Source organism: Bacillus rossius, chromosome 11 (genome assembly GCF_032445375.1).
Source record: "Bacillus rossius redtenbacheri isolate Brsri chromosome 11, Brsri_v3, whole genome shotgun sequence".
Classification (NCBI taxonomy): Eukaryota; Metazoa; Arthropoda; class Insecta; order Phasmatodea; family Bacillidae; genus Bacillus; species Bacillus rossius.
In genome coordinates, this window is record NC_086338.1 from 6,630,197 (window position 1) to 6,656,191 (window position 25,995).

Genomic DNA, 25,995 nt, shown 5'->3' on the forward strand with positions numbered 1-25,995 from the left:
TGTATATTGTGTAGGAAAACATTTTGTAGTCCATTCTGCTCGTTACTTATGGTTGTTGAAATGTGTTTCGATGATAATGTATATTGTAATATATTTGTTACCTTATCAGATGGCGTGGTGGGACAGGGAGAACTCAGGGAAGTTGGCTGATGTAAGAGCGTGTGTCGGCAGGAACCACAGACTCCACGGCCAGCGAGGAGGACGGAGCCCCACCGCCCCTGCCCCAGAAGAACCGCGACGCGGACTACTGCAACTTGCCTGGAGATGACGATGCGGAGAACGAGCCGGCGAGGCCACCCACCGTACCAAAGATCAGGCACAAAGTAAGTTCGGCAGTTGCACAGCTTGTGATCTATCAGTGATATGTCATGTTTTATCTAGGTTCATAGAGATATCTCTTCTTGCATGATAAAATTTTTAATTGTTTATACTTTTGCAGCTGCAATACCCAGCTCCGCATATGTAGATACAGATTTTAAAACACAGCAGGTTTTATATTAAGAAATACTACTTGAAACTGATGATCAAAATTAATGTCAAGATCAAATTAATTTTTGTTCAAAGTAGCTTGGCTTCGGGTTGTAGCCACGTCCTTGGTGAATAATTATTCGCCAAGGACGCGGCTACAACCCAGAAGCCAAGCTATTTCAGACAATGGCCGTGAAAGCCTGCGAACATTATTAATTTTTTTAGTCTGGGTTTTTTTATTAATTTGTATTTAACCAATACATTAAAAAACCCTGTTGTTGCGATGGCCCCTCACGGTTGCCGGGAATAGGGTCGTCATAGATTGGGGAGGGGGGGGGGGCATAATAAACAATTTGGACTGACCAACTCCCCTCCTCCCCTCCCGCTCGTATCCTGTGCATCAAAATACATATGTATGTCATTTTCCACAGAGTCCAAGAAATTGACAGGCTTTCAAAACTAAACCTACTAAACTTACATCGCAGACGTCACTGCGGCACGGCGCGCTACCCGATAGAGCACACCAGCCACCAGCCAGGTCTCTGTTGTAGGGAGGGGGGAGAGACACCTCACCTGCAGTGGGAGTCAGAAGGGCGACTTGGCCTAGTGCAGACATGGGCAAACATTTTAACTAAATACATTTTTATAAGTGATACATTTTATTTTTGATTTTTATATCACACACACCTTTATGTTATGCTACAATGTAACTGGCATTTGAGCTAGCTTTTGAAAACAGCTTTTGCTGACCTGACAGTTTTTTTTGTGTAGAGCGCATATGTTTTGCTTCCGTTCTTCTTTGATCATAGTTTCATAAGTGGTGTTGTTCTGTTTTGTCATAAAGTATCTTGAGAGGTTGAAATCCTTGAATACAGCTACAGATTCATTGCAAATGAGGCACACAGATTTACCCTTAATAGGTGTGAAAAAGTATTCGCAAGTGCACTCATCTTTAAATCACAACATTCTGAATCAACTTTACATTTTTACTTGCCAATGTAAGGATAAAAAATGTCAAAAAGCACTACCAAGAAAGCAAAACTATAGAAATACAAGCCAGACTCACAGCCACGAAGGTGACTTGACACTGACTACGTGACTGTCCGAACTACACTGACCTTGAGAACAGACAAAACTAAAATGGTAGCGCCCGATTCGTTCTGAACTCAGCCGAGCAACACCGTGCGCTCTACAGGCCAGGCACTGTGAACACCAGTGTACTCCACATCGCCAGGCTACCGATCTACAGACATCTAGTATGGCACTACGCCTAAGCGAGGTTGCGTGCAAACTCAGTTAGTATTAAATGTGATAATACCATACTTAAAACGCAATGAAAAGAAAACTGTTATTCTATTCTAGTTACGCAGAATGTGTAATTGTAGGGGTTTTCAAAACCATGCCGCGGGCCGGATTGACTAGCCCGAAGGGCCGCACTTGGCCCACAAATGGCCTAGTGTGCATGTAATTTCATACCTTAAAGAAAGTATACAAACATCTGTGGAAAGGGAGAAATTTGTATCCAATAGTGATGCTTACTAAAAAATTTTCCAAAGAATTCACAAAACCTCAATGACTAGTAAAGTTAACAAGGAAACATGCAAAAAAAAAATTGATTAAATGCACAACAAATAGAGACCCCGAAAAATGGTGAAGCGCGAAATCGATGAAATAACGCGAAAATTTGATACTTTAAACGAATTTTGCGACTTTCCTTTGATTTCGACATAGTCGCGAAATTCACGAATTTTCGTGCAAAATTCACACTTTTTCGTGCGAAATTCACGAATTTTCGCACAAAATAATGTCCTTATGTTGCAAGTTCTATTTATTTACGCCATCATAAACATAGGCTGAAAGACTAGTGCCGTGATATTATCTTCGTTTTGACACGTTACTGAAATCCACGTACGGTAGAGCTTCATTATAAAGAACATGAAGGATGAAGGGACCATAATTATGGCAGTTTGTTATAATGAAGTTCTTTATACCGAAATCACAATGATTGCCTAATTTGGGGTTTTTAACATAACTCGATCTTGTTAACTTAACAAAGTAGAAAATCTAATACCAATATGAGTGGTACAAGCATCAATTACTTAAACAGCTATACTTTGGGATCAAGATACATACTACATACATACATACTAGTATGTATATGTACTATACAGAAATACGTAAGTTGTTTGCCAAAACAGTAAGCCTACCTTTGTAATCAAGACAAGCAGTTTGGAAAAATGCTGTAATAAATCAAAAATATAAAATTTAAAAGTTAGGAAAAAATGTTTACATTTTTAAATTGTTGAGAAAAAATCCTGTATACGTGACTGTTTTTTAATGTTGTTAAGTTCATTGGCCACATCTTTTTCAATGTTTCTTAAGACGGGCAGGTGATGTACAAGCTTTTCAGTTGTCATAAAGAGTCTTTCCAACACATTTAGTGCATTACAAACTTCTTCCCGCCGAGGACGTTTAACTTCGGTTTCACTGTCACAGTCATCAGCATCTTCATTTGGTAAGCATCTCTCCTCTTCCGGTTGGCCAACCTCTTCTGACACTGCAAGGCAAGTGGCTATGTGATTATCTATGCCAACAAAATCACCGAAAGAAGACTGAGGAACATCAAACCTTTTCTGAACTTCAGCGCAACTAGGCTCATCACAGTCATCTGATTCTTCATCGTGAGGATGTTCAGTCTTGATAGGAAATCCTGCCTTCCTATAACAATTCGCAATTGTGGAAGGCTTGACTCTATCCCAGGCCAAACACAGCCTGTGCATGGCCTGAAGAATGTTCCACTTCAATTCGCTGGAGTCTTTCCCACTCTCCACCTTCCATAGAAGGTATTGCACAAGTTGCTTCTTGTAGTCCCTTTTAACTTGTGCAATAATCCCTTGATCTAGGGGCTGCCAAGCACTGGTACAGTTGGGTGGGGAAAAGAGCACTTTAACATTTCTAAGTGAAAGGTTAACGTTGTGGGCAGGACAGTGGTCAATAAACAACAGAACTTTTCTGTTCTGTACCCCTATCTTGGCATCAAAACTTTGTATCCATTCTTGAAAAAGGGATGCTGTCATCCATGAATTTTTGTTGTTTTTATACTTGCAAGGAAGATGTTTAATGTTTTTGAAGCATCTGGGTTTTCCATATTTACCAATAATAAGTGGTGTCAGCTTTTCGGAACCATTACTGTTAACACACAGCAGCACAGTAAAGTGTTCCTTGCTCTTTTTGCCTCCGTGGCATGTTTCACCTTTCACCTCCAGTGTTCTGTCAGGAAGCAGATTGTAATAAATGCCTGCTTCGTCGGCATTGAAAATGTCTTTTTCATCATATCCTGATAACAGTACATCAAGTTCTTCCTTCCACTTGTCTTGAACTTCAACATTTACTGCTGCAGCTTCTCCACACACTTTAAGCATACTTAAATTCCAACGTGCCTTGAATCGGTGAAGCCAGCCACCAGAAGCTTTAAAGTCGGTAATTTGTAATTTTAAGGCCTCTTCCTGTGCCTTTTGTTGGAGAATGTCCCCACCAATGGGAATGTTTGATGCCCGTGAATGCATCAACCAGTCGAACAAAGTCTTTTCAAGAGCATCGTAGCGGGCGGTACGCAAACGTTTTCGATCTTGTGACATTAAATGTTTATTGTCTTCCAAACTGGATCGCTGGGTGAGAATTGTCGATAATGTTGATTTGGAGATACCGAACTTTTTAGCCACATCAGTCTATTTATTTCCATCATCTACTGCTTTTAACATTTCAAGTTTAATTTTCACATCAATCGCCTTTCGTTTCCTAGAATACATGTTCAGTAGTACTGTTTTTTAAACTATAAAAACAAATGGACCCGACACATGTAAAATTAAGTTATACTCGTAGTATAGCCACGTTTCTCAAACAATAAACAAGGAAATGACCAGAGATGTGTGTGTGTGTAGCAATAGCAAAACCCTTTATTTGCACTTTTCATGGGGACAAAGTAAAAAAGTGTAAAAAGCGGGAAAGTGTAAATAAAGGGAAAAGTAAGAAATACGTTAAAGTTAATTAAAATACAGTCGCATCCTGCAGCGTTCATAACAAATACGGGCTACATTACACATACGCATTGCACCACAGTAAAAAAGCTTAAAAAAAGGGCCGCAAATTGGAAATTTACCGTCAATAGCGCGCCGTGCTCGGAGAAAGGTCATACTCAATCAGCTGTTACGCGCGGCGTAGCCGCCTGCTGGCTCTCTCTGTTCTCCGAGCTGCGCATGCGCAATATAACTCACTCAACGCTCCGCCCAGACTCGTGACGTTCCATCAGCAGCCAGCCAATAGATGCAAGCTTAGCGGAAAAAAATATAAGCTCCACCTCCCGTGTACCAGTTTTGTCCAGTTCTAATACCAGTTTATTGGTATACGCACCAGTTTTCTCGCTGCCGTGACATGTTAAAGTTTACGTTCATCTTGATGTCTTGATACCAATAATTAATTATTTACGATCCCCAGAAATAAATGGTTAGTTTAAAAAATATGCATCAACTGTACAATATTTCCGAAATTATAAAATACGTATAAAACAGTTACCAAGACTCCGCTCATTTATCTTGTGAAGTTTGTGTCTCGTACCAGTATTTCGGCTAAGTTGTGACATAAATATAGCATCACAACTTACAAGCAGCCTCGTAAAGTCGTAATATTCTCGACATTCCCGGTACGTTGGTACGTTTATACATTCGTGAGTTTACATTTTTCCCTAGTACATTTTAGATTGTCTCCTGCTATAATTACTCGGACTTTTACACGCCTAGGCTTAAATTATTATATGTTAAGAAGTAAAAGCAACTTTTCATGTTATAATATGTATATTTTGCGATTTAAAATGTTCATTGCCGACTATAAACGTTACGTTTTTCACAATGTTTTTAGGCCTACTATGGTTGTTACGTGACGTAAATAGCGGGATGGATTCGATTTTTGAGTCATAATTTGTGTGAAAGTTGTATTGGACTAAATGGGAACAAAACAAGACCTGAAGAATCTAGTGTAAATAACGGGAAAACGTAAATAACGGTAACGTAAATATTTCACGTACTTTAATTTAGAACTTCGCATCTGTTAAACACGTCGTGCGAGCATAGAACAAAGAGTAATGTCAGCGAACACCACAATGCAGCGCTTTAGTCGCTACACCAGTTTTGTGCATTAATTTCAACACTAGTCCATTGCAGTCATCTATGGCGCGTATCAAAATAAATAGGATGGCAGTTTCTGGACGAATGGCAATGATTTTATCAGTTTGTCATTAACCGTGCCGGGCAGAAAAGTGTTCGTTCAAATGAATATTTATAGAATATTTTAAAAATTTCAGCGAGAAAATTCGTACTAGTGAAATTTTTTTACGTTATGTTATATGGACGTCTGACGGGACCAAAGGCATAGTTTGTAGTAATGAATTGTTCGCTCTAATGAAGTTCGTTAAATAAGTGTTTTACTGTATTTTTATTACTCTGTTTACAAGCAGTAAATATTGCCATCGCAATTGAAAACAAAATGTAACAAATGTGAACAATCGATATGTGCGCACTACCAACATAACAAAATTGACTGTCCACAGTTTTCGTGTTTTGAATAATGGTCGTTTCTGCCGCAATGCGCACTGGTGTCGATTTTTCTAACCTAATTTAATCGCATGGAACTAATATGGCAGTCATTTTTGCGTGCACCTATCTATGAGTGTTTACATATACCATCCACATTTTGTAAGTTTTGTGATACATTTGAATTTATGGCTAGGATGCCGAAAACTTCGACAATGTTTGATCGTGAAAGAGAGATGAAATTGGATAGATTTTATATTTTTGGTCAGCGGGACAAAATTATGATGTGCAAGTTCTGCAACGTGCGGGTTGATTGGACACGCAAAAACACGTGCAAAAAGCATGTGGCAAATGACACACACAAAACAAAACAAAAAAGACAATTATTTTGTCAAGCAAATTCTACCGTGTCTAAACAAATCTCGTTAGGCGACAGCGTGAATAAAGAAAACAAGCTTGAAAGTGCAGAAAACAAGAATTTGTTTCTGATTTTGTTAATATTATGCTGTAAGTTAACATTCCTTTGGACAGATGTAATTAAGGTGATCAGGAGGTTGAAAGGGAGAAAGGCAGCTGGGCCAGATGGTATAGGGAATAGTCATTTGAAGTTGGGTGATAGGGAGATTGGGAAGTACCTGTTGGAGGTTTTCAAGCAGTCTCTGGAGGAGGGGAAACTACCAATGGAATGGAAGGAGGCAGTGGTAGTTCCCATCTACAAGGGGGGAAATGATAAGGCGGAGCCAGGAAGTTACAGGCCGGTCAGTTTGACGTCCTGTGTAGGAAAAGTGATGGAGAGGTTGGTAGGAAGGTACGTAAAGGGGGAAATGGAAGATCTGGGGTGGGTGGATAACAGGCAGCATGGATTCAGGATGGGGTTCTCATGCGAGACCCAGATGGCTGGGCTGTTGGAAGACCTGGTGGAAGCGGTGGACGGGGGGAAGCAGATAGATGCAATCTTTATAGATTTTGAAAAGGCGTTTGATAAGGTCCCCCATAGGAGGTTAATGGAAAAGGTTGAGTTGCTGGTGAGGGATGGAAGGGTGGTAAACTGGGTGGGTGATTTCCTGAGGAATAGAAGACAAAGAGTGAGAGTGGGTGAGGAAAGCTCCGAGGAGGGGGAAGTGACGTCGGGGGTGCCACAGGGGAGTGTGCTGGGGCCTCTGTTGTTCACAATTATGATAAACGATCTGGGGGAGGGCATGAAAGCCAGATGGAGGCTATTTGCAGATGACTGTGTAGTGTATGAGGTTGTGGGGGAAGGGGGATGTTTAACAGAGGACTTGATAAGGTTGGAGCAATGGACGGAGAAAAATGGAATGTCCTTGAATGTTGGTAAGACAAAAGTTGTCAGATTTACAAAGAGGAGGAAAGTCACACGAAATGTATATTACTGGAAGGGGCAGGAGATAAGAGAGGCAGCAGGATATAAGTACCTGGGGGTGACACTGAAAAATGACCTAGGATGGGCGGAGCACATAGAGGGGGTGGTCAGGAGGGGAAGGCAGGCGCTGGGGTTGCTTGGTAGGACCCTGCAGGGAGCTGGGAGGAGGACAAAGGAGAAGGCTTACTCCACATTGGTCAGGCCAATGTTGGAGTATGCGGCGGCGGTCTGGGACCCCTACCTGGTGACTGAGGTGAAGGAGCTGGAAGGGGTGCAGCGCAGAGCGGCTAGGTGGGTGATGGGAATGTGGAGAAGGAGGGAGGGGCAGGATGGGAAACTGCATAGCCCAACGGAAATGATTAAGGAGTTGGGGTGGGAAACGTTACAGAGGAGAAGAAGAGTGGAAAGGTTGGTCAGGATGTTCAAGGTGCTGAAGGGGGAAGGGGGATGGGGGCAATTGGGAAGCAAAGTACATAGAGGGGAGTACAGAGGACGAAGAGACCACAGATGTAAGCTCCAGAGGGTGTGGAGGCGGACAGAGAGAGGGCGGAACACCTTCCTGGTGAGGACGGGGAGGGAGTGGAATGGGCTGGGGGAGGAAATGGTGGAGGTCAGGGATGGGAGGGAGCTGAGGAGAAAGCTGATGGAGGGGGGGGGGAGAGGGGAGTGAGTGGGAGTTCTTGCCACCGGGTGAAAGCCCAATTGCAGGTTAAGTAATAATAATGTTGTTATTCAAGCTGATCATCCAGCTATGAGGGAATGGTTTAACACTCATGTTGAAGGTTAGCCTTATTTATTTAGTAATGTTTTCCCCCTCTAATAAAAGTTCATAAGCATATGTAGGCCTACAATATTATCAATTAACTTACCTTTAGGCCCAACTTACCTTTACTTCAAATAAATATGCAAGTACCTCAGATTAACAACCACGTAAATAGGATGGATTGCATTGTGAAATGGTGAGCACACCACAAGATATTTTTGACTGATTGATTGATGGTTTGATTCTGTAATCCAGCAGTAATCTTGAAAAGGTTAGGTTAGGTTAGGTTTGGCTAAGAATTGTTTTGAGTAAATTAGCCCATTAATATTTTCAGCGATAACCTTATAAATGCTACCTATTTATAAGTATATTGTAAGTTATTTATACGTTTTAGGTGCAGGGGATTTGCCATCAGCCAACACTCTTAGAGAAACTTATGTCCGAAAAATTGGCCAGGCAAATAAGGAAGCAGTAAGGCACGCTGTAGAAGACAAACAGATTGTATTCTTGTGTGATGAAACGACAAAGTGGGCCGATGTAAGGAAGAGTCTGCTACTTTGTAGTGCCTATGAAAGATACTATGGTAACTGTTGTGTTACACATTTGTGTACCAACCAAACTTGCCTGCAGAGGAGAATTTCTAGTATGTACACTGAGATAGACTATAATTGAATTTGGATATTGAAATACCTTGTATTGTAACTTAGGATTGATTTTTAATGGAATATCTTGAATGTTTTTACTTTGTTAAGACATTTTTAGTCTTTGTAAAGCCCATGTTCTTTAGTTTACAACAAATTTTTTTTTTTTTTTTTCAAAATGAGACATCACTTTGATACTGTATAAAAAATACTGACTTACAAAACAGGTTTTAAAACTGTACCAAAGTACCATGTGAGAATAAGTATTTTCTTGAGATGAGTAGTACCTAGGTATCATTATGTGAAGTATTGTAATCAAAAAGTATAACAATGTTTAGTTGAATGAATCATTTTAACAAAGTTTTTACATTTTTCCTGTTTATGTAAAGATTTTCATATACAAAATTTAACAGCTATTTATAATTTTTTTTTATGTACAATATAACATATTCGTAAACACTACTTTCCTCATATATATGTACCGCTATGAGTTTTTTTTTTTTACACTGCCAATGGCATAATTTTTTTCAATTTTTTGGGGTCTCTACCGATTGCTTATTTTTACACCGATATTTTGCACCGCTTGCTTATTTTTACACCAATTTTTTGCACCACTTTTGTCATTTTTTACACCGAAATGAGCCAGTTTTATTTACCATTTTCTGGGGTCCCCAACAACAAATAATGTGAATAAAAGATTTTATAGATAGTAAACAGGGCTATGAATGTTTTACAAAGTTGCAATTCTAATTCGTATGCGTTCAAAGTGTTAGAAAACAAAACTTCAGGCGATATTTCGAATAAATACTAACAGGAACCACACAGGACTCGGAAAAGTGAATGCCGCAACACGTGACCTTTGGTGCGTAAAGTTTTGCAGTTCAACACCTGTGGCAAATACCAAGGATCCTCGTCAAAAATGCCAAAACTCTGCACTTAACGAATGACATGGCAACTAGTGATGGGTCGGTTCTTGGTTTTTACCGGTTCTCGGTTCTCACTTTAAAAGTAAGATAAGTAATATCACCACTTTTTATGCAGTGTTTCAAGTAATAAAATATTTATTGCTTCAGTTACAAAAAAGAGCATTAAATAGTACCTATATATTCAGACTTACATTTTTAAAAAATTGTTAATTACACTAAAAATAGAAACATGTTTGATTAAGACTGTCCTTGGTGTTTTTATTATGTGCTAAATAAGAATTGGTTTGGCTAAATTTTTCAGTTCTTAGCTAGGCCTATCAAAGCAAATTTAATGTTTTTAGATACTTCTCAAGCTACATTGAACAAACCTACGAACTGCATATATAAATGTATTGGTGAAAAGTAATACTAAATAACATAGAGAAAACAATAGGAATGTGCCGATTCATGAAATAACCGATTCCAATTTGAATTGCTGATTCAAAGATTGGCCGATTCCGATTTTGATTTATTCCGATTCAGATTATTTAATCAATTACTGGTAAACATTTGGAACAATAATTTTTTTTTGTAATATTTAATACCTTGTATATGGAACTTTATCAGTTAATGTAGGTACTTACATCATTTGAAGGCGAGACTTTTATTTATTTCAATTTTTCTTGTTTTATCCCAAATTATCCTTCCTCCCACATTTTAATACTTATAATGAAATTATTTAGTCCTTGCATTGACATTTTTTTAATTGGCCTGGGTTGAATAGGCCTACTAAATATAAGTGTATGCAGCAAAGGGAAATAAATTAGATCTAAAACACTATTTCCAATTATTTTAATTTTAAAATAGGTTGGAAAAATCTCATTTTCTAGATAATTATCAACTTATTATCTTTGAAAGATTTGTGCAATGGGAGTGCATGACATTATGTAAGTTTTTGGACATATGCCATTGCTAAGAACTTTTTCTGTTGAAGAAAAACTAAAAAATAAAAAATAAAGAAAGAAAAATAAAACCACAAAAAGACAAAAAACACAAAATTAAGCAAAAAAATTGCTGTTGTCAACAAGAATATAAACACCACAAAATATTCCGTAACAGGAATATGGTCAACAAAACAAAGAAAAAACAAAGAAAAATGTACTAAGAGAACAAAAAAAAACCACAAATGATGACGACACAGAAATATTGAACCCAAAAAATTCAGCACAGCGGTTGAAACGAAACAAAAACATGACAAAACGAAAATACGAAACAAACACAATAGTTTTCCAAAACAGAATAGAACGATAAAAAACCCCACAAATGTTGACAACACAAAAATATTGAACCCAAAATAATTCAGCACAACAGTTGAAACGAGACAAAAATATGACAAAACGAAAAGACGAAACAAACGCAATAGTTATACCAAAACAGAAACAAGCGACGTTTTGGGAACTGCTATCTGCTCCCGTCCTCAGGCAGAGACGCACATGGTACGGAAACACAGTCGCACCTGTGTATCTCAGTCCAAAGGAAAGATTATTTCCTACTAGGTTGGCCTATATCCTCTATTTTTACTTAAAGTATCATTAAATTATCTATGTTTGTTAGGAAATGAATATCCATGAATATAATTTATAATCATCTAATGTTTGCGGCAACTTTTTGATGAATTTTAAAAAGGTGGGCAGTATTTTAATAGAATTTCTTGTAAAAAATCAAGTTTAAGCTGAGATTTTGTATTTTTTTAAGTTTTTACTGTTTTTATCGGAGACATTTCATAATATAGTTTAATTTTTCGCTCTGCAAATCAAATGATTCGATAGTTGACGTAGCTGCTTTGGTAGCAAATTCTATCAGCGCATGCGGAACTACGTGTGAGTCATGTTCAGAAATTCAGTTATTTATGTTCAATACTGGATAATTAAAAACATATATTTATTGTGAATATTAGTGATATAAATTATTATGTTTATAAACTTTTCCAAGTGAATATTAAAGTGTAATTATGTAAGTGAGATTGTGTTTCCAGATGTATAATTTATTTGCATTGTTAATTAAAATTATAACAATTATTGTATTAAATAAAATAATTAATTTTATACACATGTTTATATTAATAATTTTTCTGTGGTAAATTTTCAAAATAAAGTGTCTTTAAATCAAAAAGAAGTACAACTTATAATGTGTGTACATAAAGTACACATACTTTTTTTTATATGAAACATTTCACAAACATTTCATGTAAATATTTGCTGTATGGAGCAGCATGTGTAAAAAGTGTTGTTGTAGAGTATGTCGGTGAACTGCACGTGGTTGCCCGCTTGTTGCAGCCGCCGTGCCCGCCGGAGCCCTTGGAGCACGGCCTGCCGCCCACGCCTCCGCCCAAGAGGGCTGTGCTCAAGTCCCCCCAGCTCTGAGGTCCGGCTGCGCTGCGCAGTACAAACACGCACACACTTCAAACATCTCATATTTATGTGGAGTCGAGGAGGTTCCGAAGGTCTGGGGACAGGTCGGTTCCGACTCTTCCGACTCCCGCGTGTCTGGTGTTCTCGTCCACGTTCCCTTGTGCCATAAGCTGATGCTTTCTGGAATATTGTTCTTGAGTTGATAACGCTCCATGTAACATTAACCCAAGGGACAAGTGAATATTGTTGACTTATAATTAGAGACAAGATTCTATGGTTTGAATTTAGTCCAAATTTCATTTTTAAAACAGAACATTTTGGTTTTATTGGTTTTTATTTTGATGAAAGCTGGTTGGTAATACTTACTCCACCGAAATAGTGGTGCAATTTATTTGCTGCATTTTTACAATAAAATAATATGTATTGATTTAGTCTAAAATATATGCATTCAGAACAACAAAAATAAATTGGCTATCATTTGTGGTTTAAAATAATAAGAGATGCACAATAACAACAAATTAATTTTTTCTGTTCCATCCACTTTGGTAAAAAATTTTGTCTGGAAATGAGATTACTTGAATTTCAAACATTATGAAGATAATTTTTTTTTTTTTATCATTTGAGTTGAGTTTTGATTAAATGCTATTTAATTCCATGATATAACTTGCATTTTGGTGCTACATGATGAATTAACTTGCATTTCGGTGTTATTTCAGTTTTGTCGCAGTTCACCATAACATCTTGTCCCTACTTATGTTGCATCAGAGTATCTGGTGTTACAAAAAGTTAGTGTAAACTGAGTAAAGTATTTGTCAAAGGCTGTTAAAAGAGGGTTCGTACTTGTGCAAAGCAGGGGCAGTTTTCTTGTGTGTGTATCGCTGGCACAAATGCAACAATGCGTTTCTCCAGTTTTCACTTCTGTGCCTGAAAAAAAAAATACATTAAAAATAAATTCTGCTTACTGAAAGAAATATCTATTTTTGACTATGTAATGTGAGATTTTTTTAATTAAAAAAAAATCCAGAAAAGTAAATACCACATATTTCACACCACAGAAAATTTTCCAGTACAAACAAGTCAGTACAGCAATGTTATGTGATGTGATATGATTGTGAATTGAAGACATGTTTTGTTGCATCTTCATATGCTTGCAATTTCAGGTTAATTGAAAGTATTTCAGAGTTGGCTGTTTTATTCGGTGGAATGCACTCACCATGCAACATTGCGTGCTGTAGATGCCAATTCCAGTTTTGAGCAAGCTGAATCTATCTCATTTTTTATACCTAGAATAGTTCTGGTGTTTAGTTTTTGAAAACTTTGCCCCACTTTCTACTACCCTACCACTGCTGTTTCAGTATCCTCGAAAGCTGTTTTCTCAGTTCGAGTATTGATAAGCAGAAGCTGTTGTCCACTGTGTAACTGAGAGTTACATCCCTACTTTGTTTTCTGTTGGTGCCCAGTTTCATTTGAGGGACCCAAATGTTAAACTGCAAATAAAACAACTGTTTCAGTGGTTATTGATGTAGGAGAGATGCATGGTAAATCCTTCAAGGTTTTATGAAATGTTATTGTACTTAGCAAGTAACCATTTTAATTTGTGTTAATGTTTTTTATGGTTTTTAGTTAGTAAAATTAGTTTTTACATGTTATGTATTTGTGTAACATAAACCTACTGAAACATTACCAAATGAAATGTTTGTGGTCAAAAAATTTTATTAAAGCTTATTTATAGAATAGGCCATGATGCATTCAAAAAGTAGTGTAAACTTACTACTAAATTTATTTTTAAAAACCGAGAACCAAAAACCTGTTTTTATAGAAAGCATGACTACTAAGACCAAAATGAAAAGTGGAACCGATATATCTCTACAGCATAAGGACTTGTGGATGAGAGGAGTGGTACAGATCTGTGATCATTTCTCCTTCACCTTTTCTCACTTCTTCCATTTAAGTACTCAGTTAGTATTGTGTGGTGTTAAAATTAAACTTAACATTGTTTGTTAGAACACTAAATTATTTGACATCACAGTGTGTTCGTAAATAAAGACAACTTTTGGTTTGTGTGTATTTTTGTGTAAAAATGAGTGGTCGTCCAAAGGCCTAGTTTTATTTTTTATTTTTTAATTTTTAGCCAAAAAAATTTATATACATAAGTAAAATTTGTGTGAGTGTTTTACAAACCAATTTCTGACCAAAGGTGTACAATAATTTGTATGGTTATTGTTTTAATAATTATGTAGAGGATTTGTGTTAGATACCAAGTAGTTTAGTGTGTGTGTATGTGTGTGTTGTGTTTAGCATAAATGTAGCCCAATAAGTATAACTGGAATGGTACCTGCTTTTTAAATTTAGTGTCAGCACCAGCAGTGTTCATGTCACAGTTGTTAAGGGTCTGAGCTGCTGTGAAGATTGTTTAAAGAACAATATATGCTTCTCACTCTGTTTACTTTCAGTGTAAATTGTGGTGCATTTATGGAACTGTTATGTTTGTTGTATACTACTATACATTTTGTGATAGCAGTGTATAACAGCATTCAAAACCAACCACGTGCAAAAAAAACTGCTCTAAGTCCTGTTTTGTCAAAGCTATATTCCTAGAATATCCAAATTGTAGTGAACACCAAATTTGTTTCTTATCGTATTCATTCAAATTCAAGACATTAACAATTCTAAGTTGCATCCTTCTTTTGGTCCTTAGTTTCTCTAAAAGAAAATATTTACGTAACATAATTATTTGTATTAAGTGAATGGTAGTAATTGTGCGTTAGTTGTTTTATGCATTTTGCTAACCCCACAGCTTATTTAGGCTGTACTGGTCGAACTTGCATTTACTGAGCGGCTTCAACCTTAACGAAGGGTATGCTAAGTGTTACGTTTCTTTCAGGAATAAGTACAAGCCTTGCTTACGTGTTGCGCTTGTGGTTATCTGCATTTCATCTTAATGTAACAGTTGACTATCCAAACTCTTATGCCGCATCCCGAACTACAGTCTGCTACACGACGTGTTCTATTTAGACTTGTACAAATGTTGATGGGTTGACCCGCAAGTGTAGGAATACTTCGATAGTGTGATTGGCACACCATTTTCAAACCTTAAAAGCTTAATAAATTACCAACAAATAGATTCAGTGAATGTAAAGAACCATTGATTTTAAGACGCACCTCATTTGCATAGCTCAAAAAGTCGCAAGGCATATTTAATTTCATAATTAGATTCTGATTTCCTCAAAATACCAACAATTAGCATTATATTATGTCATTTTGAGTGAAAAAAATACATTTTGTAAATGTAGTGTTTTGCAAACTTTGGTTTTTACTGTTTCTTATTACAGTAGAATCCCGCTGACGCGACCCCTCACAGTTTCCGCCGGAAAAACTGACTTATAAACGGAATGGTCGCAATGGAGAATTCAGTCCAATTTTTACACACACACACACACACCCTCCCCTCCCAAATATATCCAAATACATAAAAAATTGCCTTTGTTCGCATAGATTTCATATTCAAATAGTCTATGGTGTAAAAAAGACAACTTTTTAAATTCATATTACAGTATTTAAATAGCATGATGTCTACCGAAAAAAAATGATACCCTAGAAAGCAATATTGGAGCTCCGTTGCCGAGAAAAAAAAATTTCAACACAGTGCAACGTGTCCATTTTCACCATCTTGGTATAGAAAAATCAGACGATTTAGTGTTCAAATGATAACTTTTTATTAATGGGTTATTATGTCTCTTGCGGGCTGTATTAGTGTGGCATTTGAAAGGTTGCATCCCGTGACACAATAGCAATATGTAAGTGACGGGTGGTCTGGCGGCGCTTATTGATCTGGTCTGTCCGGCTGACGTGCAGGAATGCGAGAGGTAGGGTAAGTATAGGAGGGGAGGGGTGTGGACGGGTAAGTGAGGGGAAGGAGAGCGGAGCTGCTGGCTGCGCACGCATTTAGTTGCCACTGTCTGGCGACACAGACACTTGTATTTTATTCACTGGCTGACGATGGGAACGTAGCAAAGTAAATGTGTTTGTTGACTTGGGCAGGCAGTAAGTTGTTTAGGCACTAGGCCTGCGTGTCAGTTAGGCATGGTCTGGCAGCGAAATTTGACTTCGGGCGGGCTCGGGTGGATAATTGTCCAAACTTTTCAGTCTCGGGCAATCTCGGTCGGCCTTGAACACTACTGTGTGACTGAGCATGTGCCGTGCGTACGTGTGTGTGTGTGTGTGTGTGAGGCTGGTGACTAGCAGCAACGTTAGCTAGCGACAAACTGGCACGCTTTACACTCATTTTCACGAATCCACGAGTCTGTGTAGATTCAAAAACGAGTCACAATCGTCAACAATGCTTTGCAAAATCAGGCAAAAATTGTTAGCAAATCAAAATCCGTGTAAAACTACGTGTGTCAACGATCGTTCATAGAATCAAGCCAACAATGTTACCAAATCAAAATCCAAAAACAAATGTGTGTGTCGTCAACAATTATTCACAAAACCAAACCAGTAGTGTAACCAAATCGGCGTCGAAGAAACAAAGCTAAATAAGTCGTCAACAATCACTAATAAAAACCAAGAGAAATCCGAGTCAACAAGCGAGGGTAGCGTATCCACAAGCAAGAAGCATGAGCAAGATCACACTAACCAGTCGCACGACGAAGGCACGGGACCGGGACGGCAATAGACGCGCGTAGATGCTATCAGGTGATGCGCGCAGTTTACTAGTATTGGCTAGCGTGGACAGTCTAGAGGGGTGGTATCTATTTTTAGCCGTCTTTTGTATGCTTGCCTGCTTACAGTACAGCACTCGCCAAGTTAAACATGAACACATAGCGTCCAACAAAGTGTAACAGACTTGTTTTTCAGCAGATTTTTACTCAAACTTTTGACTTTCTCTGCCCGAATTTTTCACTGTTTCTCAAAAACCGGTCGTATAAACGGAATGGATGCATCAGAGGGGGGTCGCATCGGCGTGATTCTACTGTATTTTAATTTTTAATTTGTTGTAGGAAATTCTTGTGTGAACATGGTGCTAAAGTAAGCCTGTGAGAATATTACAATTTTGGAATATGAATAAAAATAGTTTATTATTCATGTTCAATTTGACTATGAATGCTAACACTTCAAAATAATGATTTTTCAATGGTGTACGAATAATTGACAGGATACTTTGTAAGTTTGTCATATATCAATGTTTATGTGATTTGTGCTATAAAAAAATACCCAGTTTTGATGTTTTAACCAGACCGCATAATTAAAAAAACATGAACAAACTACATATACTCAACATTTTAAACACATAAAAAGTATACAAAATTATTTCACAGTAGCATAAAAAATCACGTGATAATTGAGAACAACAACAACAACAATAATAATAATAATCATAATATTTGGCATTTTAAATTCAAAACAATCTATAATTAATTTTTGCCACGTGTAATTTTAGTGTGAAAAATATTAAAAAAAGTCAATGAACATGAACTACAACACAAAATACAAACATGCCTTTAAGATAGCCATTGAAACGCATTAGTGGGTTTAAATGCAAATAGGAGGTATTTTTTGTTACAGCCTTTTTTGTAAATAATCTTGCATTCTTCATGAAATTGATGGGATTTTGCTGTATTTTTCAATTTACGAAAATTTTCTGAATCAGTATGTAGAGTAGCATTTTCTGAGAAATAAGCAAATAATAACTGAAGTGTAAAGTTGGTTAGGTAAGATGCATGAAAACACATTTTTTCAAGAAAGTAAAAATTTTAACAAAGATTTTACATATTTGTTAACTGCCCTATCCTAAACAATCTCTCACTAAATTATTATTTGTCTAATTTTCTGAAGCCACTGCTCTTCTTATTTACTATATCCTTTTCCAACTATTTGTCCGGTATGAAAAACAAAAAAATATTTTAGTGAAATTTCAACTGTTTTTGAGTATGAATATTGAATCGAAATAGTAAGAAAAGAAATCATTTAGTATTCACATTTTGATTTGTGCTTAAAAGGTGTAGTGCTATGCCAATAATGCCTTTCTCCTGTCACAAATTAACATTGTGCCTGTGCTTTTTTTATTTATGAGGTAAATGATTATAGCATATAACATTTAGAGTTGATATGTCATTCTTTAGAATATTACCAGCAATTTTACTGCTGAGCACCGTTCTTTCAAAAGTTGTTAGAGGTAATACAGCTTATTGGAGATTGTTTGTTTTAAAGGTGAAAACCAGCAGCTTTTTGTCATATTTTCAGCCAGATTTTGTGTTTTAATTTTGTGATATCTGTTCTCTAGAACCTAATTACTATGATTGTATTATGTAGTACGTACTAATAATGCAGGTTATTATAAGTGTGTCAATCCAGACCACACTGGCTAGGTATGGCCAGTGGCATAAGCAATACTCTGCAGAGCTGAGGAGGACAGGGTTGGGCAGTGCTTCAAGTGCGGACCAATTGCTTCGTCTTTATTGTAGGGCAACATTGCTGCTATAGACCATTGAGATTTAAAAAAAAAAGAATTCTACTTATAAAGTTTATTGTGCGAATTAATAACTCTTTTCCATATGAATAAATAAATTGTAGATACTTGAAATAAAATAAAATAAATATGGTAGCTTCAATAGTTAGCCTTCACGAAAACTGAGGAGTAGACAAACACAAGCAGCATTATGCAAATTCCGTAGCATCACTGCTGCATCATTTCTACCTCTCCCTTGCCGTTACAACTAGCATATAGCCATGCGTTGGAGTGGCGTCCCCGCTGACGCACTCTCCTCTACCGGTTCCCCTCATACGATCTGACTCTTCATAACGCTCAGAAGTTGTAACCCCCTCATCGAAGAAGTTTCACTTCAACACGTGAAATAATTGCAGTATCATTTGTCCAGAATCAAGATGATTGCACTCAGGTGTAGGGTTTGTGAGTATTCAAAAATTATTTCGTACTCATGAATAATTAACTTAACATTGACAACCTGAATATAAACTCATGTAGGTAGTGTGTTGACACACTTAACTTTTACACTTCCACTCTTCTAGATTATTGGTGAAGTTTAATAATTATGTCACAAGAGATCTCATTTATGGTCAGATATTATACTTGTGTGTTGGTGTGTGTGTGTGTGTGTGTGTGTGTGTGTGTGTGGTGAGTTGTTTATTTTGTTGTGTGTTTCTAATATACATAGATACTCTACATGCATTTAAATGTATAGTAACTGTAATCTGCTTGTGGTGGTTTTGACTGAGGAAATATCTTGGAGCAATACCAAATGTGTTTTCTGCTAATGTGAATGTAATTTTTATGTATTTAATTTACATGTATTTAACTGTCTACGTTCAAAATTCCCTTCAAACGTATAAATCCAAATTATAAACTGCCAGTAAATATTTTTAAATCATGTATATTTACCTTGCTGACTTTGGTAGTCTCAAAGCAGTTGATTGTCAGTTGCCCAATTTTGTTACATATACTTTGTGCCTACTCATTTTTTCAAATATGTTCTGTAAAAGGCTCTAGTATATAGTGCAAAAATAATACACTATACAGTTAATAGTCATCTTCTAAAACTGATGTAGACAGCATTTATTGTAAATTAGATGCATTTTTGTTAATAACCATGCATCTTGTTTGGATGAAAAAGGGAAGAATTGAGTTCCATCTTGGAAATATGTCACAAGGAACTTAAAACCTGTTGGTTTGTTAAAACAAAGAAACAAACACGTGAATGCATATGAGACGAATAAATGCCAGAATAACATGTGTGAATTTTATGTGTTGTCTGTCTGAAGAATAAATGAAAGTTAAGAGTTTTATGTTACCAAAAGTAATCTAGAAATGCCATGTAGTGTAGAATATTATGAACTATGCTGTATGTGCTAATATTATGTCACCTCACACATATTATGTTTACGCACAATGAACAATTCCCTTTAATGTGAGCTTCCAAGTACCGATTCATAAAGAGAGATGTACAAAACTGTTGTGTGCTAATTTTTCCTTGCAGAACTTTCTGAATGTGCTATTTTTATGCAGATATTTTGAAATTGATGTGTTTTAAGTGTTGATATTACAGAAAATCATTCCTGCTAGTTTGTTGTGTTATTGGCCAGTTGAACCGTGCATAGTGTTAAGATATTTGTAATATTTACACGTGTGGCTTGCATCAAACATATCCTTTGTGACTCCAGTAAGAAATGTGACATATCAGAAGCATACTCAGTATTCTGCCTGATTTCACATTTATAGTTTTTTTTTTATTGAACTTATTAATGAGACTTTTAAAAAATTTATTAATAAAAAAAGGTTTTGTCATTTTAAATTGTTCATTTATATATTCTTAAAAGTATTAATATAATATAAACACTGTCAATTGCTTCATGATGTGAATGTATGTGTTCTTTTAATGTGTATTTTCGTAAATAAGCCTGGGAATTTTTTTATTTTGAAATGTAATTTTTTTCTCTTTCATTTTGATAATTTTACTGAAAACCATTAAATGAATGTTACAGAGACACTGGAAGAGGATTTCATGGTGTTCTCAAAACTAAAGGGAAAAAGGGAAAAAGGGAAAAAATCTGTCAAAAAACTACTTGCAATTAACATTACAAATAATAACTACAGTACAACCAGTTTAAGATGACATGACTTAAGACTTCTTCCTGCCTAAAACTCCAGAATAATATAGCACCAAAATCTTCCCATACCATTAACTTTAACAACTATCTTTTATTAAGTTTTGGAGTTATTAGATTTTCTCGTTTAGTAAGCATCAAGTAAACACAAAAATATAATTTTATATTAAAATATTCCTTGCCTACTACTTTGTCCAAATGCATCCTAACCACTGTGAAAACACGTGTGTGTTAGTTATTGATGTTTCAGTCCCGGTTCTCAGCAAATTAACTGGCACCAAGAACCGTTGATTCACACCCGCCCCTCGAAGGAACGCTGTTCGATTAGCGTGGTTTCGAAGTAACAGCGCCAATAAATTACGACATGATTTAATGTAGCGTGATCATAGATTCGAAAAAGTGCTGTTTTCATGTGAATTTGTATTTCTCTTAAAGCATTATGGCAATGGCACTTGCGTAGCATTAAATACAATGCAACGAATTAATAATGTGAAGAATCAGGAAACAATATTTGGTTTTTTCCTTAATAGCTACTCGCTTCCTTCATTGCATATTTATGTTCGACAATGCCCGTGTGTTCGGCCAATGATTATTTTCGCCATCCCGTATGTGAGCAGCAGCTCTGGAGTGAAGCCTGAAGCTTCCAGGGCCAGTGTACCTCGCACATACCAGGATGCACTAGTGGCAGATCATCATTTCAGTTTCAATTTATTTCCATGGATTCTTTTAAAGAGAACATTTTTTTATTTGGGCTGTTGTAACCCATTTCACTAAACTCACCTAAATGTTCCAACATCTGAAACCTTGTTGTGCAGAAGGAAAAACAGTTTTCGTTCTCTGTGACACAGACCAGCAATGGCGAAGTGGGGTGTGCCTGAGTGAACTCTTTTGAAAGATGCACTTCGTTTTTGTCCATAAACACTTAAGTCCACTGAATGGTACAACTATTATTGTCACCTACCTAGTGGCATGAATCTATGCACTGAACACATTAAGTTTTGACAGCGTTACAAACGTTTATTAATGAAAGTTTTTCAATTCTGTTTTTATTGTGCATAACCATAAAATCAGTGTTAGCAGCCAAAAGTTTATCTTTTACAATAATCAGCCAGTTTCAGTTTTAAAAAATAACTAACCTGTTACAATTTCTCGACTGGGTGACAGTCGGAGAGCCACAAAGCTAGAGTGAGCTGGGTATGGAAAGTGATGTTTTTAAGAGGTTGGTAGGAAAGGTGTTTGTATTAGCATGAACCAGAAGTGAGCTTAAAATTGGATTATCGATGAGTGGGTGAAGCTAGCTGACTTTTCACATTCTGTTGTCACACTGTTGTGTAGGGAAGAAATATTGCCTGGTTGTTGCCTGGCAATGGTCTGGTTTGTTTGGCCTCACTTTCACTAGGAAATGCTTCATTTGGACTTTTCCAATATCTTTGAGTGTTAACACACTTAGTTCCCATAACACACAGGCTCTTGAAAATCTAACATTAATTTGGATAAGAAATATATATAACATAACATGCTAGTTGTACAGCTGAAAACACTAAAAGGAAATATAACATAAGAAATGTTCAGTACTGTTGTTACCAAAGTTTTGAAGGATACTTTCCTAGTGCTTGGCTTCCCCCTATCTTCCCGCACGGAGTGACGAGTATTCCCCTTGAGCCAATCACATCCTTGCAGTCACAGGCCAGCAAGGTACCAACCTTCCTGCAAACATTCAGCTGCCTATTATTAATTATTGGTGATCTATCGTGACGACTTTGTGAAAGGTGATTTACATTACGTAAGTTGTATGGGTTGTTTTATTTAAAACAGATTAAGAATGTTAATATTCATTCATATAAGATTTTTTTTAAACCTGTATATTTTGCTTACTATTAAAATTAAACACTTCTGACATATTCATAGCATACTGCTTACTCCTTAAAGTTTAATTTTTTATTTACTCTTATTTTTTTATGGGTATAAAATTATGCTGGTCAAATAATGTTCCATGGTTCTGTGTTAAATTTTTTTTTGTATGTTAAATACAACTTTTGGCTTTGATGTTTGTCACTCTGAATTAGTTATTTAGAACCTTATTGGACAAAAACAGGGTGTTTTTAGACTGGCACAAAGCGTGGAGGCAGTGGGCGGCATACCCGTTTTCCTCCCCTTCTTCCCCTCAACCCTTCCCCCTTCCTGTACAGGGTCTACCTTTCCCTGTTGTAAATAACAGGCAACAGCAGTAGGCATCTAGATACTAGATATGAACTATATGAGAGGAAATGTCAACCGGTAAGCATTGAGTAGGTGTTGGTCCTGGCAGACCGGGCATCTTACGTTTACGAGTTCTTGGCAGTCGAGCGCACGCGACTTTTATTTATTGCCTGTGCAAATATATGAATTTTTGAATAAGAATAAAAAACTATTCCTATTTGTTTGAAATAACAAATATTTGTTTGTGTTTCAACAAATAGATTGCACTGGATTTCACTGTATTTTGTGGTCCACCAAAATTTTCTGGATGAGTATGTAGAGTAGCAGGTAGTGGAAAATTAGGCGAATAGGAAGTGAAATTAAAGGTTGGCTGGTATGTTAGGTTAGGTTAGTTAGATTAGGTTAGCTGCATAATTAAAGAAATTATTTCATAATTTAAATTTTTTAATAAGTATTTTCCATATAATTATTGTAGCTGACTTGACTTAACCAACCTTTTACTTTATTATTATTTGTCTAGTTTTCTAGAAGTTGTTACATGACATGAAAACAAATTTGTAGTGGGATTATAATTCTCATTCTTACTATTCTAATTTGATATTCATATTTGATTCGAACTAAAAATTGGATATTCACACAGGCCTACTAATAAAAATTTCCTGGAGAAACTCAGTTAAAAGATTCAGATTTGAAAACGGTAGTAATTTTCTTCCTGTAACATTCATTTTAATTAGAGATGGGGCGACCAATTCTTAGATCGGATGTAGGATTTTTGTCAAGATACGTTTATATTTTATTTAGTACTGACTGCATGTCTGCATGTGATTCAGCAGTAAGTTATGTTAGTTCAAATATAATTAACACTGGTTTTTTCAAGAGATTTTTGGATTCGAAAATGTAATTTAATAGTGTGTCGTTCTTTGAATTATTAGTTTATGTATTAACAGTGTGCTGATTTTCATATTTTGTGGACCATAAAAAGTAATAGGCTTGGATAGCATTTTTTAATATTCGGGTTGGGATTTGAGATTCTGTAATGTTAGATAAAGATTTGAATATGGATTCAGATTCTGAAAAAAATTGTGTTTGCCCTATCTCAAAATTTTTAATGTATCCAAATACGAAACTGCACTATAATCATTCATAATCAGTGTATATGAAACTGGTTTTATTACATATATATTTTTTCCATCTTCCACTAATCTCTGTGTGTTACCAAAAGAAAGGCATTCTGTAAAAAAAAAAAAATGCTCTATTGTTTCAGTGTATCATTTAATTAGTTAATGAGATTTCTAAGCAAGTTTTTTATGGTGGGTGATAAGTTTGTTTCCACATGTGTTTCAGCAGCCGTCCTACCCCTGCTGACTGCCGTTAGTAGTCACAGAACACAAATCACATTACTAGTGGGGCCAAACGTTACATTCTAGTGTTGGGATGCGTGTAATTGTTTTGCAGTGAGCTGTTTCCTATGTGATACGTCAATGGGGTGCTTGTTTTTTGTAAGTCCTTGTCAGAGCTGAAGGGAACTGCTCTTATTGGTCAGTAGTGCTCGCAGATTGGAGTATATTTTCATTAGAAGAAGACTCACTTGTTTGCATACAGTATTCAACTTGCTATATTCAGTGTTAAAATAGACTTATTTTTTGGCAACAAATATTGTACCTATTTTAATTTGTTGCAAAAAAAAATGTTTTGAAAATTAAAAAAAATAATACTAATTTAGTCTAAAATAATTGTGGTGCTTTCATTTTAAAAATAATTAGAAGATTCTACAATTTGAAAATGACAAAGATTTTATTGCAAAATGTATTACAAAATATGGTTTTTAATGTATGAAAGTTTAATGTGGTTTTAGATGTGTTGTAAATATTACTTTGTTATATTATTTGGCCAAAGATAATTTAAGGCCACTGTAGTGTTATGTTAATGATGTGTTTACATTTGTTTCTTAATTGCGAGATTGTATACACTTGCTGCAGAAAGGGTGTGCTATTGAATTATGGCAGTAAAAAATACATTAAATCATTCTTTATATTTATTTTTACTAGTTTCATTTCAAATATGTGGTATTGTAACAGTGACAATTTTAGAACGAACTAAATAGAATTGGCTGTGCGAATATTCAAATTTTGAATACAAATACGAATAGTTTATTATTCGTATTCGATTTGACCTCGAATACTAATAATTCAAAATAACAAATATTCTTTTGCTTTTGAATATTTAACACAGCAAACCTGGAATTTGTCATTATACCAAGTTCACTGTTGAGATTGTCATTTGTGTGATATAAATACCTTTTTTTGATGTTTTGATGGGATTTCATAATCAAAAACATCAACAATAAGTAGAGACCTGAAACTGGCGGTGTTATTTTTGGCCAAAAGCGGTATTATTTTTGCCAAAAAGCGGTGTAAAAAAGCTGTGTTATTTTTTTATCTGGATAATTAAATTAAATAGTTGTAACTGTATAGGCTTAATATTTGTTACGTAATTAATTTTTTTGGCATAGCTTATAATTATCCTAATTTAAACACACACTTTACATTTGCTTAAACCAAACATAACAATGAAAACATGAAATTTCCAGTTGTACATTAAAATTGCTCAGCACTGACTGTGAAACTTCCATACAGAAATTTTTTAGTCACTTGTTAGCTTAATGCATTGTTCAGTACATAACATAAGAAATTAAAGTACTGTTCATCATATGAAGAACCACAGAAAAAATTTCATTTCACTAATGGACACTATGTGTTAAAAATTCCCTTGTAAAAATTTTACACACACATTAGTTTAACATACCTGTTGCATAAAATTCTTTTTAAAAAAATCGTCAAAGGAGAGCATTGTAAACACTTCAATATTCTCTTCTTTTAAGTTCTGCCGTCTATCTGAAACAATAATATTGTATGACTCAACAACCTGACATCGTACAGCCGAAGGCCACCCCAAAGCCCGACCTGCACCCGCTTGTACTCGGCTCCGCTAACGGAAAGCACCCCTAGCCATGGCCCACC

General features: G+C 36.1%; 1 protein-coding gene across 5 annotated transcripts in view; it reads left to right on the forward strand.

Annotated features, from left to right (window-relative positions):
* Window positions 1–25,013, forward strand: part of LOC134536605 (dedicator of cytokinesis protein 1) — a 180,756-nt gene extending 155,743 nt beyond the window's left edge. For all 5 annotated transcript variants that reach the window (XM_063376383.1, XM_063376379.1, XM_063376381.1 and 2 more), the window contains 2 exons: window positions 172–323; window positions 12,080–25,013. In XM_063376383.1, the coding sequence (XP_063232453.1) occupies window positions 172–323; window positions 12,080–12,166 (239 nt within the window). In that variant the 3' untranslated portion in view covers window positions 12,167–25,013. The remainder of the gene's footprint in view (window positions 1–171; window positions 324–12,079) is intronic.
* Window positions 25,014–25,995: the final 982 nt, after the last annotated feature.